The 16136-nt window shown below is 45.1% G+C and overlaps 1 protein-coding gene across 1 annotated transcript in view; it reads right to left on the bottom strand.

Annotated features, from left to right (window-relative positions):
• The window catches only part of LOC311139621 (adhesion G protein-coupled receptor L1-like), a gene marked incomplete at both ends in the record, with an annotated part of 96769 nt that overhangs the window by 17827 nt on the left and 62806 nt on the right, over nt 1–16136 (bottom strand). The window contains one exon of the mRNA XM_084174532.1: nt 2873–2966. Within this exon, the coding sequence (XP_084030658.1) occupies nt 2873–2966 (94 nt within the window). The remainder of the gene's footprint in view (nt 1–2872; nt 2967–16136) is intronic.

Below are 16136 nucleotides of genomic sequence, written 5' to 3' on the forward strand. Positions count from 1 at the left end.
GAGATAGAGAGAGAATGTGAGGAGCTGAGAGAAAGGAAGTCGAGGGGAAGAGAGAGGGCGGTACACAATGTACGGTTTCATACCGTGCAAATTCCCCTGACATTTCATGGTCATTAGTGCTTTGTAGCATCCCTCACACACATATCCACACACAAACACACACACACACAAACACACACACAGATAACTGACTAGGGGGGCAGGAGGGGGGGAACGTATTTGAGTGTAGCACAAGCTGCAGGAGGACAGACAATGGTGTCGTCCCAAACCGTTACAGCATCTATTCCACTCTACACACCACTGCTAGCTACGCTACTACACACACACAAATACACACACTCCGGGCGTCAGAAGTGAAACGGCTGCTATCGTCTCATGGGGGATGGAGGGATGAGGGATGGAGAGATGGAGAGATGAGGAGCAGAAATAAATTGTGTGTGCTCCATAGTAACAGCTCCCCTCTAATCGAGGACTGGCTAGCGTTCCTCTCCCTGTGACGGACTGGGAGAGAGTAAATATGAAACAAAATGGTTCCCACTCACAGCGTGCCAGGAATTCTAGTATTATCATTAGAATCAGCATTTCATGGTGTTTCATTTGGTGCTTAACAGCAACCAAAGGCCCTATTTGTGTTTTTTTCTAACCTTTCTGAGATGCAGATTTTTGTCTCGCTATTTTGATTACTTTTAACTGGTGGCAAGGATGAAGGAGCTCCCTAAAGACCTAAAACACAGCTATATTTCACTTGAAGTAATGAAACGGAAGATAAAACAACAACATTATTAAAATATCGAAGTACGCATCAATATGCTAGAACATCCCTCGGCCTGGGCTCATCTAAATGCTATGGAAACGACAGGAGACTGACACGACGAGATATTCACTAACGCATCCACCCACTTTCCCCATTCGCATTTGTTTCACATCCAACCAGAAATTCACATCCACATTTTACAGTCAGTCCACGTCCGCGCTGGCACTCAAATCCAGCCGCTTCTTTCTGCATGCAGCGTGGGATCCTCCGCAGGTCAGTGTGGTTAAGGCTGACACTTTCTGTCAACAGGCCCATCACTAACCCCCATTAGTAGCTCACTTACATTCTTTCTCTGCCTCACTCCCTCACTCACACCACTCACCTTATCATTTACTCCCTTTTGTTTTGATTTAACACTCGTTCACGAGTCGTTCACAAGTCGTTCACGAGTGGGTCCCTCACCCCCTCACTCCCTCACCCATTGAGTCACTTGTTTTGTTCACTCCTGTATTCTGATTATCTCCTTCTCCCTCACCCCCTCCCTCCCTCACCCATTGAGTCACTTGTTTTGTTCACTCCTGTACTCTGATTCTCTCCTTCTCCCTCCCTCCCTCCCTCTATCCATTCCACACTCACAGGTTATTTTCCCCCCTTCATTCTCACCCACTCGCTCGTTCATTTCTCACTCATTGTTCTGTTCACTCACTCATTCTCTCGTTCCTACCTGCCCCGCCCCCTCATTACACCACTGTGCGACACAATCACTCACCTCCCGTTCCTATTCATCCCCCATAATTCTCTCTGCTGCCTCTGTCTGCTGTCTCGCTAGACATGTGTCCCAATAGTGCACTATTTTTGACCAGGGCCCATAGGACTCTGCGGTCAAAAGTAGTGCACTATGTAGGGAATAGGGTGCCATTTGGGACTAACACTCTCATTCCCTCCGTAGTGTGTAGATAGGCCTCCCCTCATTTCCACTGGAACATTTAAGTGCCCCTTTAAGTGCTAATCAGGTTGTCATCCATGTGGCCAAAATCACAAGCTCTGATAAATAAAGTCTTTGTTGGCTAACGTTAGAGCACGGCGGAGTGGAGTGTGTTTAAACAGGTGACGCAGCCAGGAGTGCATTCCGAGTGCTGCTTGGGGATCGATGCCAACGCCCCTGGAGTGCCCTGAGACGGCGAACAGAGACAAAGCTGAAGGCTCAGCAACAACCTGAGGATGGGCAGATACAACTTTTAGCTCGCTATTTCCACTCCTCATCTAAGAAGACATCTTGTCATCTTGACATCCAGCATATACATCCGCCCTATTTCCTAACTCCCAAGTGTGTGTGTGTGTGATTCATAACCAAATACAACATCCTCCTCCCCTAAAAGCAGACCAACAATCTCCTCTATTTACAAACTCCAACCAGCAGACTACATCATCCAATTCCAATCACCCCATCATACCCCACTATGCCCAATGACTTATGCCCCAATCGCTCGTCAACAGCCACACTGCCCTCCTACACCGAGCTATGCCCTATCACCAAACCCTACCCTCACCCAGTATGCTCAATCCCATCCTGTTATCTCCCTATAATCATGCTGCCCACTAAGCCCTAGAGATGTAGGATCTTCATTTGAGCCAGTTTGCTACAGTAGGAAAATAATGCTGCAGCAACAGGAAATGTGAATTATTATGTGGATTATAATTAATGGAAATCTTTTGTAGGAGTTGATAAATTTTTCGTTACGGCAAATCAAGTCTTGCATTTTAAATGGAAATTACAAACTTTAGAAGTCTTTTAAACCTTGAATACACTACACGTTTGCAGGAAAATTATCAGCAACAAAAGAGTGAACAATTTTAGATCCTACATCTGTATGTCAAAATGCCCTCCAGACCCCTCTATCTCCACACTCCGTGCAGACAGTCTACCCTGAGCACAAACACCCAACCTCTCCCTCTGTGCTCTTTTCCCCAGCTTTGATTTTCTGTCCATCAAGGGGGCGTGGATTAGCACTCTCTTGTTTATTCGCTCGTCAGTTTTATCTATCCATCTATCACAGAGCCATCCGCTCTGGCCCCCGCAGCCCGGCCACTGCATTAATCCCATATCAGCCGGCCAACCATCCATCACGCTGCTGTCTATCACATCAGACCCATCATCCGCCCATCTGTCTCCAACTGCCCCATACACAGGGATGATCTCCACACAGAGGGGCTGCGGGGAGAGAGGGAGAGAGGGGGAATAGAGAGCGGTAGAGTGAAATGGAGAGACAGAGAGAGAGCGAGAGAGAGAGAAAGAGAGAGTGAGAGAGAACGAGAGAGAGAGAGAGAGAGAGAGAGGAGAGAAAGAGAGATAGTGAGAGAGAGAGAGAGAGAGAGAGAGAGAACGAGAGAGAGAGAGATAGGGAGAAATCGAGAAATAAAATAAGGGATAAATTGAGAGAGAGTGAAGGATAAAATTACGCTCTGCATCCCCCTCCCTCCCTCCCTCCCTCCCTCCCTCCCTCCCTCCCTTCCTTCCTTCCTTCCTTCCTTCCTTCCTTCCTTCCTTCCTTCCTTCCTTCCTTCCTTCCTTCCTTCCTTCCTTCCTTCCTTCCTTCCTTCCTTCCTTCCTTCCTTCCCTCCCTCCCTCCCTCCTTCCTTCCTTCCTTCCTTCCTTCCTTCCCTCCCTCCCTCACACCCTCCCGCCTTCCCTCCCTCCCTCCTTCCTTCCCTCCTTCCTTTCCTGCTGACAGCATTCTCTTCATGTCACTACATGCTTATTACCCTTTCTGTTTGTTTCCCTGTAATTTGTTTGTTTTCCTCGCCTTGCTAATTCCAGCCAGTGGGAAAAGTACCCGGCCGCCAGCGGAGGCTAGTACACCGCTGAGGAAGAGGAGGGGTCATACACTCCCCATAAACTCCCATAAAGCCCTGGTGCATGCTGGGAGGATCCCTGGCCCTTCCCTTTTCAGTAGAACGGTCACTGCAGAGCAGGGATAGGCCGGGGATATTGTGTAAAGCCTCCAGCTTTAAAATGCCTCAATATATGGGTTCATTCAGGGTCGTTTGTACTTCCATCCATATCTGCTAACATGGGGGGTGAGTGAGAGGGCACGTGTGCTCAGGAGTGAAGGTGAGTGGAGGGCGAACGCTAGGACAGAGACCGGATGTGGGAGTGGACAAGGGAGCATGTTAGTGCACTCAGGGGCAGGTGAGTGTACACAAGCAGGAAGAGGCTAGTGTGCAAACAGGCAAGTGAGTGCAAAGCCATTCTGGTTGGGGTACACTTTGAGTATACAGTGCCATAAGCTAGTGCGAGGTTAGATGATTGTTCATGTTAGTAGACAGATGGTGGAGGAGTAAAAGACTAGGGTATTGAGTGGCAGCCAGGTGAGTGCACCATGCAGCAAATACATGCCAAGAAGTAAATCAGGTGAGTGCACAACAAGCATACAGTTAGACCAACAGAAGATCATGGGTGTATAAAGGACATAGTTACAAGGTTAGTGGTTAGTGTACAAAGGGTCAGAGTGACCATCAGTGAAAATTATGTTAGAATAGCCCTGTTAAAAAGCCTTATAATAGCCTACATGCATTTACACAGTGCAAAACAATTTTATATTTTTATCTGGAAATTCACAGCAGTCAGTAGAGCATGTTCTGACATACCTAGTACAAGTTAATTACATAAATTGTCGCCTTAGAGGTATTCCCAGAATTATTCCTATGACATGGGTTAGGTGTTGCCCCTAATATCAATTTTAATTTAGGCTACATGGTAATTATAAGGTGAGATTTGGAATTTACTGAGTAATTATTAAGAACTTAGAATTTACTTTGGAATTTCATTATCAGTATGTATAAGAGCTCCTGCTGTGGGTGGAGCCTAATCCCCATGCTCATTCTTTTGGAAAGTAACAACAAAGGAAATACCTAAACTAATGTATTATTTGAAACCAATGCCAGTAAGATGCGTTTTGATAAAGGGATCTAGAAATGTAATTCTAAGTCCTTAGGCCTTGTGCCGTCTATAGTGAATATATTTGCGTACAAATAGGTAGAATGTATAATAATGTTTATTCAATTCAATGCAAGATATTTCCGTTATCTAATTAAAATGATGCTGTAACCAAGCAAGGACACTGCATATCATGCGGTCAGGAACAGCCAATGTGCAAAAAGTACACAGTAGCAGAATCAGTGAATACTCTCTGCAAAATAGATATATTTATCACAATAGTTATTATGACTAGGGCTGTGACGGTCATGGAATTTTGGTTGATGGTTATTGACCAGCCAAATGACCGCAGTCACCCTAATAGCCAAATAGAAAAAATGGCAAGAAAAAAAAAAAGACACATTTTCTCCTCTCCTCCGCTCCTGACTGCATGTGCTGCCATAGAAATAGAATGAATAGAACTGCCGTCCCCATTCAAGGGGGGATGGGGCCGTTGCCAAAGGCAACTGAAGACTAGTTTGCAGCAGAAACGGACTCAACCACACAAATGCCCGGCTGTCCCGTCTTCAGTCAGCTGTTCGTTCTACACAGCTGTTATTTAAAAAATTATTATGAAGGTTATTTTATTTTCACGGTCTTCATCCATAACCGTCGGTTACACGGTTATACGATAATTGTGCCAGACCTAATTATGACTGCAGAATGTCAATGTAGCTACAAACATAATGACTGCCAGTTGACAATTCAAGATTTTTTTAATGAAATACCGTATCTATCAATATAAATACCTATCTATCTACCCCTATTTTTGTTTGGGGTTTCTACATAAACATGGATGAGGAAGATGGAGGAAGGCTTTTGTTTATCTATAATGAGCACAAACAAACATCTCCAAACAAATGTTATTGTTTGACTGGGACTGCATCAGGGTAGACGCTGTCAGGAAGAATCCATCTCTATCCTCAGTAGAACTTAGTTCATTAGTAAGAAAGCTATACTCTGGGTTCCCTGTCCTAGTTGGAACAAACACTACTCTGATATACTGTACCTACCGATACGCAATGCAATTTGACTCATCATTCCACATACCTGTGTGTATGTGTGTATATGTGACTCGTTTCAGCAAACTAGGCGTATGTTGCGCGCAGTGGTGTAAAGTACTTAAATAAAATATGTTTAAGTACTACTTAAGTCGTTTTTGGGGGTATCTGTACTTTACTTTACTATTTATATTTTTGACTACTTTTACTTTTACTTCACTACATTCCTAAAGAAAATAATGTATGTTTGCTTAATATAAGGAATTTGATGTATAGCATTTACTTTTACTTTGTACTATTACTCAAGTATGACAATTGAGTACTTTTTCTACCAATGAACCAGATACTTTTAGACTTTTACTCAATAAGTATTTTACTGGGTAACTTTCACTTTTACTTGAGTCATTTTATGTTAAGGTATCTTTACTTTTACTCAAGTATCACTACTTCACAAGAGAGCCATTTGAACGTAAACTTTTTTTAAAAATCAAAATGCAGAAATTCCTTCTGGAACGTGAACTTTCATGTGCCTTAATAACAAACTTGTTATGCCATCTGTAAATACGAATAAAATTGTTAAATTACGGGCCTAGTTGGTTTAGCCACTGAAAAAGACAGCAACCTTCTCGCTAGCCATGATTGGCTGAGATAATGAGTGGGCTGGACATGCCGAGAGATTAGTTCGGATTGGTCTGCCATGTAGCAGGTTTCTGTCTATTTGAGCTGGTGAGTATGTGTAGGTAATCCTGTCTAACGTGGCTTTTAATAAAATATATCTCGTAGTAGAACTGCATAAGTGTTGCTCTCCACTTTCTGGAGGACCGAGTTTTGAAATCAGTGGAATTAGAGTATGATAGCTAAGGAGATGGAGAAAACACCTGTCTCCGGATTACATCTTCAAACTAAGGGCAACCATGGCATCTGTTAGAGAGAGAGAAGGGTACATCCATGTATTCGGGTAAGATAGTCTAGCTAGCTACATTTTCAGATATTACACGTTTCTAATTTAGTCAGGAAGTCGTTTTCATTTCAAGTTAAAGTGTACTGTTAGCTAGCTAGCTAACGATAGCTGGCTGGCTCGCTAGCTAACGTTAAGTGTATGATCTGTGTAGTAATATTTTTCATATCTCAGAGCCATTTGCTTTGCTAGTTATAGCCTAATGTTAGCTAGCTAACATTGAACCTGGTTGGTTAGCTACCTGCATATTCATGCAGGGTAGTAAAGTCATGAGTTGGGATTATGGTTCATTGTTTAGCTAGCTAGCTACATGTCTTAACAAAAGACTCCACTATGCAAGTAACCATTTCAATAGACTGTTAATGATGTTGATGCGACAACTGTTGATAGACGTATGTCACGTTGTATAATGATTTGAAGACAGGCGCAGGAATACGTATTAGCTGTTTAATTTACTCCACCCAACACAAGGTACAGTGAGGGAAAAAAGTATTTGATCCCCTGCTGATTATGTACGTTTGCCCACTGACAAAGAAATGATCAGTCTATAATTTTAATGGTAGGTTTATTTGAACAGTGAGAGACAGAATAACAAAAAAATCCAGAAAAACGTATGTCAAAAATGTTATAAATTGATTTGCATTTTAATGAGGGAAATAAGTATTTGACCCCCTCTCAAACAGAAAGATTTCTGGCTCCCAGGTGTCTTTTATACAGGTAACAAGCTGAGGTTAGGAGCACACTCTTAAAGGGAGTGCTCCTAATCTCAGCTTGCTACCTGTATAAAAGACACCTGTCCACAGAAGCAATCAATCAGATTCCAAACTCTCCACCATGGCCAAGACCAAAGAGCTCTCCAAGGATGTCAGGGACAAGATTGTAGACCTACACAAGGCTGGAATGGGCTACAAGACCATCGCCAAGCAACTTGGTGAGAAGGTGACAACAGTTGGTGCGATTATTCGCAAATGGAAGAAACACAAAAGAACTGCGAATCTCCCTCGGCCTGGGGCTCCATGCAAGATCTCACCTCGTGGAGTTGCAATTATCATGAGAACGGTGAGGAATCAGCCCAGAACTACACGGGAGGATCTTGTCAATGATCTCAAGGCAGCTGGGACCATAGTCACCAAGAAAACAATTGGTAACACACTACGCCGTGAAGGACTGAAATCCTGCAGCGCCCGCAAGGTCCCCCTGCTCAAGAAAGCACATACACAGGGCCGTCTGAAGTTTGCCAATGAACATCTGAATGATTCAGAGGAGAACTGGGTGAAAGTGTTGTGGTCAGATGAGACCAAAATCAAGCTCTTTGGCATCGACTCAACTTGCCGTGTTTGGAGGAGGAGGAATGCTGCCTATGACCCCAAGAACACCATCCCCACCATCAAACATGGAGGTGGAAACATTATGCTTTGGGGGTGTTTTTCTGCTAAGGGAACAGGACAACTTCACCGCATCAAAGGGACGATGGACGGGGCCATGTACCGTCAAATCTTGGGTGAGAACCTCCTTCCCTCAGCCAGGGCATTGAAAAGGGGTCGTGGATGGGTATTCCAGCATGACAATGACCCAAAACACACGGCCAAGGCAACAAAGGAGTGGCTCAAGAAGAAGCACATTAAGGTCCTGGAGTGGCCTAGCCAGTCTCCAGACCTTAATCCCATAGAAAATCTGTGGAGGTAGGTGAAGATTCGAGTTGCCAAACGTCAGCCTCGAAACCTTAATGACTTGGAGAAGATCTGCAAAGAGGAGTGGGACAAAATCCCTCCTGAGATGTGTGCAAACCTGGTGGCCAACTACAAGAAACGTCTGACCTCTGTGATTGCCAACAAGGGTTTTGCCACCAAGTACTAAGTCATGTTTTGCAGAGGGGTCAATTACTTATTTCTCTCATTAAAATGCAAATCAATTTATAACATTTTTGTCTCTCACTGTTCAAATAAACCTACCATTAAAATTATAGACTGATCATGTCTTTGTCAGTGGGCAAACGTACAAAATCAGCAGGGGATCAAATACTTTTTTCCCTCACTGTACGTCATGGAAAACGACGGGGACGAAGCCCAAAACAAACACGTATATATATAACAAAGGGATGTAACCCAAACAAAAGAGCGAGGTGTAACCTCTACACAATACACGGGACGAGACCCGTAAAACAACACGAGCACAATACACGGTACTCACGAGACCAACGGACATGGGACAATAATCGACAAGGACAATGGGGAACAGAGGGCACATATATACACATACTAATCAGGGGGAAAGGGAACCAGGTGTGCGTAATGAGACAAGTTAGTCCGGGGTTGGTGACAACTGATTGGCTCAAACGCATTAAGAAGGAAAGAAATTCCACAAATTAACTTTTAAGAAGGCACACCTGTTAATTGAAATACATTCCAGGTGACTACCTGGAAGCTGTTTGAGAGAATGCCAAGAGTGTGCAAAGCTGTCATAAAGGCAAAGGGTGGCTATTTGAAGAATCTCAAATATAAAATATATTTTCATTTGTTTAACACTTTTTTGTATACTACGTGATTCCATATGTGATATTTCATAGTTTTGATGTCTTCAATATTATTCTACAATGTAGAAAATAGTAAAAAATAAAGTAAAACCATTGAATGAGTAGGTGTGTCCAAACTTTTGACTGGTACTGTAGCTAGCAAGCTAGCCAACGTTAGCCAGTTAGCTTGGGTGCTTGATTGCTGTTGTTAGGACAGAACGCTCAGATCAACCCTTAATGACATGGGTGGGACTAAAGCTTAAGAGGGTGTGAACGATGCTGAATGGCTGTAGACAAAGAAGAGCTTTCCAGTAGGTGTACCAAAACAATCAAAGGCCATTTTCTCAAAAGTGAGGTTACATGTTTATCAACTTTCAAAGCAGAATTACTCTGCCATTGTTCCTCAACTGTAGTGTATGATATACAATTTTCTAGCTCTGAGTCTCTGCTTTTATCCAATGTAAAAATAAAAATAAATTCAAATGTTGCTACATAAGACCGAATCGAGCCAGTTGGTCACATATGTGTGTGTGTGTATGTGTGGGGTACTATATTGTGGAGTGGTTGTATAATATCAGTTCTCTCTCATGCTCTCATTGCTCTGACTCCAATAAAGGGATAAAACCAGCCATCCATAACAGATGCAATTACCACTGGCAAAACACACACACATACACACAAAAACACACACACACACACACACAGACTGAATTAATCAGGCCTTAGACAAATAGCTGTGTAAATTCAGTGGATAACCAGATCAATAGTGTACACTCAATTCATTTGAGTTCAGAGAGATGTCAAATTCTGCATAGTTCCATAACACACTGATTATACGGCCAACACATTAATTCACCAGATCAATAAAACCAATCTTTCAAATAAATCAAGTCACAAGCAAAGCAATGAGCCAATTGCAAGGGGAAAAGGTGCATTCTGAAAATTCCCTATTTCAGAGGCATTTTAATTTCAACCGTGCACTCTGAGCATCAGCAACAACTAACAATAAAATAGTAAGGATGTAAATAAGGAAGAAATGCCATAGTAATTGGTTGCATTGGTTGTAAGGCCAGTGTTTTGGAGCAGTTGTGAACAGCTGTGGTCAGTGAGGTCAGAACATGAAGTGCGGTCACTGGAATACCGTGTTGTTGTGAGGTCATGATAGGTTAGGCTGTGGTCAGTGTAGTTTATTTGTGGTCTGATGATGTATGATGTGTGGTTTGTTTGTGTATATAGTGGGATGAGCTGAGTGGAACTGGTGGAGTTCATAGAGAATGGATTGTGTGGTTATAAAGTAGGCCCTAAACTATTGTCTGTGTTAAACTATGGTTACATAACATGTCTTATATGTTCAACACATACTCATTTTAAAATATTAAGCCATTGAGTTCTGGTCATATTGTATCGACAATGGCAGTGATGTGCTCCACAGGCATTGTTTGTGGTAATGAGCACCGTTATAATTATATGGGAAAATCGTAGGTACTGGTATGGCCTTTGGCAGTTGGACAGTGTGGTCAGTGAACATCATATATCCAGTAGACGTTTCGTAGACGCTGTGGATCGTTGATGACAATAATACAGTATGGAGCAGAGGGTATGAAGATTGAAGTAGAGGAGAGGGAGAGGAGGAGAGGAGAGAGGGAGCAGGCCACAGGGCTAGTCTCAGGTGAGAGATGCATAGTCCCACTGTAATTATAATTCTTAATGAATCTACTCTGGATGTGCTCTCTGTCTCGCTCTCTCTCGCTCCCCCCCCCCTCTCGCTCTTCCCCCCTCCCCCCCCTCTCGCTCTCTCCTCTCTATCTCTTGCTCGCTCTCCTCTCTCTCTCTCTCGCACCCCCCCCCTCTCTCTCTCCTCTCTCTCATCTACCATCTGCCTATGTTTTATGCTTTAGGTATTTTGGCTGCTTTTATTTATGAATCTACATTGGCCTGTGACCCCTCTCTCCACGAGCTCCGTCTCTCCTCCTCCCTCTGTTCCTCTATCTCTCCCTTTCTCCTTCCTCTATCTCTCCCCTCTTCCCTCCAACTCCCATTTCTACAGACACAGGCAAACAAACAGCTGCTGTTGCGCCCTTGTGGCATCTCCTCTCTCACAGCTAAAACCCTAGCTAACACACACACACACGTACACACTCTTCAAACGCATCTACTCCAGAGGGAGTGTTGCAGACACAAATAACAGCTCCCCTCAGGTGAGCACTGCTGCTGCCCGAACGGAACAGGTAACCACTCACACACACAAACACACACACACAAACACACACTCCGGCGCCATGCAGGCTCACCCCCCTGTTGATGCATTTCTCTGTATCTAGCCGGACGCCTCATGGGAGCCGTTGATTGTTCTAAGAAGACAGTGAATAACATCTGCACTAATTCCTCTGCTCTGAGAGGGTCAGTGGCAGCAAGGAGCAGTGAGGAGCCATTGAGGAGCCAGTGAGGAGCCAGCGGGTCATGTAAAGAGTGGTCTATTAGGGAGAGGAGGTGTCTCTGTGTGGATCAGAGTGCAGGCTGACAAGGTAATATGGACAAAAGTGTCACTATTGATGCAGGTAGAGAGAGAGAGAGCGAGAGAGGCCAAGTGTGAAGAGGTATACTGAGGAGGAGGAAGCTGATCCTGGACTGTCACTAATAACACACACAAACAGGCACACACACACCACAGCTCTGTTTTGACCAATTTGAGGAGCCCATCCCAGCATCTTCATTACCATCACTGCTTCTACTCCAGCCGACACCCTCCGTCAATCTATCAGAAAAGCATAGGGATTGATTGTACAAGCTAATAGGTCAATTGATCCCTGTTTCCTTTCATCTGGCTGGGTTCTACTTTTTCAGACGGACAGGTTCAGCAGGGAGCCCATTTAGCCTAACGAGTAGGAAAGCTTAACTTGGATGGTGCTAATGGTTCTCCTCTCTGTTTATTTTTATTTTTATACTGGCCCCCCGTGGGAAACGAACCCACAACCTTGGCGTTGCAAACGCCATGCTCTACCAACTGAGCTACATGGGACTACATGGAGAGACATGGGAAAATGGAGAAAAGTGGAAAAAATGTGTTATGAATCCTCTTCATTATTCTTAAAGGGATAGTTCACCAAAATGTCTCAATAAAATACTCAATATTGATGTTTAAAAAATCTGTGAATATATAGTGTTTTATAAAACTTTTATAGAGTTTTAAAAGATGACAAAATTACAAGGCACTCTTCAAATTTTTCAAAGTTAAAATGCCTTTATCTAAATTGGCATGCCCACCCAACAAGCTGGTGGTGTTTTCTGGCCCAGAGCCTTTCACTTTACTTACAGGCTCTGCTCTGTACTACACAGAACACAAATATAAATGCAACATGTAAAGTGTTGGTCCCATGTTTCACGAGCTGAAATAAAAAATCCCAGAAATTTTCTATATGCACAAAAAGCTTATTTCTCTCAAATGTTGTGCACAAATTTGTTTACATCCCTGTTAGTGAGCATTTCTCCTTTGCCAAGATAATTCATCCACCTGACAGGTGTGGCATATCAAGAAGGCTGAGGAGTATTTCTGTCTGTAATAAAGCCCTTTTGTGGGGCATAACTCATTCTGATTGGCTGGGCCTGGCTCCCCAGTGGATGGCCTGGCTGCCAAGTGGGTGGGCCTATGCCCTCCAAGGCCCACCCATGGCTGCACCCCTACCCAGTCGTGTGAAATCCATAGATTAGGGCCTAATTAATTTATTTCCATTGACTGATTTTCTTATATGAACTTTCTTACTTTAAAGGGGCAATCTGCAATTTCTATATCCATTTTTTGGGGGGTATAAATTCATGATATGTACCCATTGATTCTTGAAGAATATCACTTATAAATGCCTCATAAGCTTAGTTCAACTGTCGTACCCCATCAGAATCCAAAATATACGCTTGTTTAACTCCAATGTTTGTAAACAAATGAAATGTAAACAAACACTATATAGGCTCAAAACATGGTTAAAACTACACATTTGTTATGATGGATGGTCAGTCCTTGAATCCATAGCTCTATCTATGAATTTGAGAGTGGTAACATTTCTCCAACCCCATCCCTCAGCTTTTTACCGAAACAGGGGCGGGTACTGAACTTTGTTATTGTTTCAACTGCTGATTGCTGCTTTAAGTAAAGAGCACCTGTAGCTCTGGCAGTTCCTTGAATAGAAAACACCTTCCATAACAGCTCTCGTCATATTATAATAGCACGTATTGCAACCAGCAGGACTAAGATCTTTTCATATATCATTATTCTTAAGTGCTGTACTTTCATTGTGTTTCAAAATGGCCACTATGGACCTCCAACAATTTTCCAAGAACAGCATCTTACGAATCTAAATATATTTGATAAGTGAATTGTCACAAATTCCGCCGAGACTGCTCCTCCTCCTTGTTCGGGCAGGCTTCGGCGTTCGTCGTCCCCGGAGTACTAGCTGCTACCGCTTGATGTTCTCTATGTTTGTTTGGTTTTGTCTTGTTGGTGCACCTGTTTCGTCTTATGTATTGATTATGTCACCTATAAGTTTCCTTTGATTTTGTTTGCAGTTGTGTGTTGTTGTCCGCCTGTCCGTTGGTGAATCTTTATTGTGCTCTAGTTGTTAGTGTTTTTACGCACTGTTTGCGTAATCGCTCGCCTCCTGTGTTTGAGGCCGTTATTTTTGTTATTGTCTTTGTGACAATTAAAGTCGTTTCGACTAAGCTTCTGTGTCCTGCGCCTGACTCCAACACCGCATCCACATCAGCTTGTGACAGAACAACACACCATACTATGGAGTCAGCAGGAGCAGCGGCGGCGACCGAGTCCCTGGAGGATCGGGTCAGCTGCCAGGACGCCAGGATCCAGCAACTCGGCTCCGCCATGCAGGAGGTGATGAACAGGCGTGCCCACACCTCCTCCTACATTACCACCACCATCGGCCAGCCCCATCAGACCAGCTCCGGAATCCAGTGGGATTCGGCTCTCGCTCCCGAGGGCGTATGATGGCACTGCAGCCGGGTGTCAGGGGTTCCTCCTTCAGGTGGAACTCTACCTGGCCACCATACACCCGGCGCCCTCGGGATACGAGAGCGTTTCCGCCCTCATCTCCTGTCTCTCCGGCAAGGCGTTGGAGTGGGCCAACGCCGAATGGAGGGGAATAGACGCCGCCACCATCAGCTACGCGGAGTTCTTCCGCCGCTTCAAGGCTGTTTTCGATCACCCTCCTGAGGGTAAAGCGGCGGGGGAGCGTCTGTTCCACCTCCGACAGGGGAAGAGGAGCGCACAGGAGTTCGCCCTGGATTTCCGGACTCTAGCGGCGGATGCGGGGTGGAATGAGAGGGCCCTCATCGACCACTATCGGTGTAGCCTGCGTGAGGACGTTCGTCGAGAGCTGGCCTGCAGGGACACCAATCTGTCCTTCGACCAGCTGGTGGACATGTCCATCTGTCTGGATACCCTGCTGGCCACCCGCGGACGTCCCGAGTTGGGGCCGTCCATTCCATCCCCCAGCACCTCCGAGCCGAGCCCTATGGAGCTCGGGGGTGCTGGCGCTAGAGAGAGAAGGAGAGAGAACCCGAGGGGGGCCGTCCCCTGCACCAACTGTGGCCGTGGAGGACACACTGCGGCTAGGGGAGGGTCTCCAGGGAATCGGGGCAACAGGTCGCGCACTGGGGAGTCATTTCAGGTGAGTAGGCGCCCCACTCACCCAGAGCTCTCTGTTGTTCACTTGTGTATATCTCTGGTATTTCCTCAGGTTGCATCTCATTCCCAGCATAAGGCGCTAGTCGATTCAGGCGCAGCTGGGAATTTTATTGATCGGAAATGTTGTACTAAGTTAGGGATTCCCCTCCTGCCCGTTGATGCACCCTTCCCTGTCCATGCCCTAGATAGCCGCCCGTTGGGATCTGGGTTGATTAGGGAGGTCACAGCGCCACTAAAGATGAAGACGCAGGGGGGTCATGAGGAGATCATTCAGTTGTACCTGATTGACTCTCCTGCGTATCCCGTGGTGCTGGGGCTTCCTTGGTTAATCACCCATGACCCCACCATTTCGTGGCAACAGAGGGCTCTCAAGGAATGGTCTGACCAGTGTGTTGGGCGATGTTTAGGTGTTTCCGTTGGGGCGACCACGTGGAGTGCCCGCAATGCACATTCCCCCTGAGTATGAGGATTTGGCACTCGTGTTCAGCAAGACGAGGGCGACGCGATTGCCACCTCATAGACAGGGAGATTGTGCGATAAACCTCCAGACAGGTGCGGCACTCCCGCGGAGCCATGTGTATCCTCTGTCTCAAGAGGAGACGGCGGCTATGGAGACATACATAGCTGAGTCCATGAGACAAGGATACATACGGTCCTCCACTTCCCCTGTGTCCTCGAGTTTCTTTTTTGTGAAGAAGAAGGATGGAGGGTTGCGCCCGTGTATTGATTACCGTAGTCTCAATCAGATCACTGTTAAATACAGTTACCCTCTTCCTCTGATTGCGAGTATGACTGAATCATTGCGCGGCGCGCGTTTCTTCACAAAACTGGATCTCAGGAGCGCCTATAACTTGGTGCGCATTAGGGAGGGAGATGAATGGAAGACGGCATTTAGTACCACCTCAGGTCATTATGAGTATCTTGTCATGCCATACGGGTTAATGAATGCTCCTTCAGTCTTCCAATCATTTGTGGACGAGATCTTCCGGGACCTGCATGGGCAGGGTGTGGTAGTGTACATTGACGACATCCTAGTGTACTCTTCTACACGAGCCGAGCATGTAGCCCTGGTGCGTGTGTTGGGTAGGCTGTTAGAGCATGACTTGTATGTCAAGGCAGAGAAATGTCTGTTTTTCCAGGAGTCCATCTCCTTCTTGGGTCATCGGTTGTCCGCGTCAGGGGTGAAGATGGAGATTGACCGTGTGTCAGCCGTGTGTAACTGGCAAACCCCAACCACTGTTAA

This window comes from Coregonus lavaretus, assembly GCF_964263955.1.
Source record: "Coregonus lavaretus genome assembly, chromosome: 2".
In the NCBI taxonomy this organism is placed as follows: Eukaryota; Metazoa; Chordata; class Actinopteri; order Salmoniformes; family Salmonidae; genus Coregonus; species Coregonus lavaretus.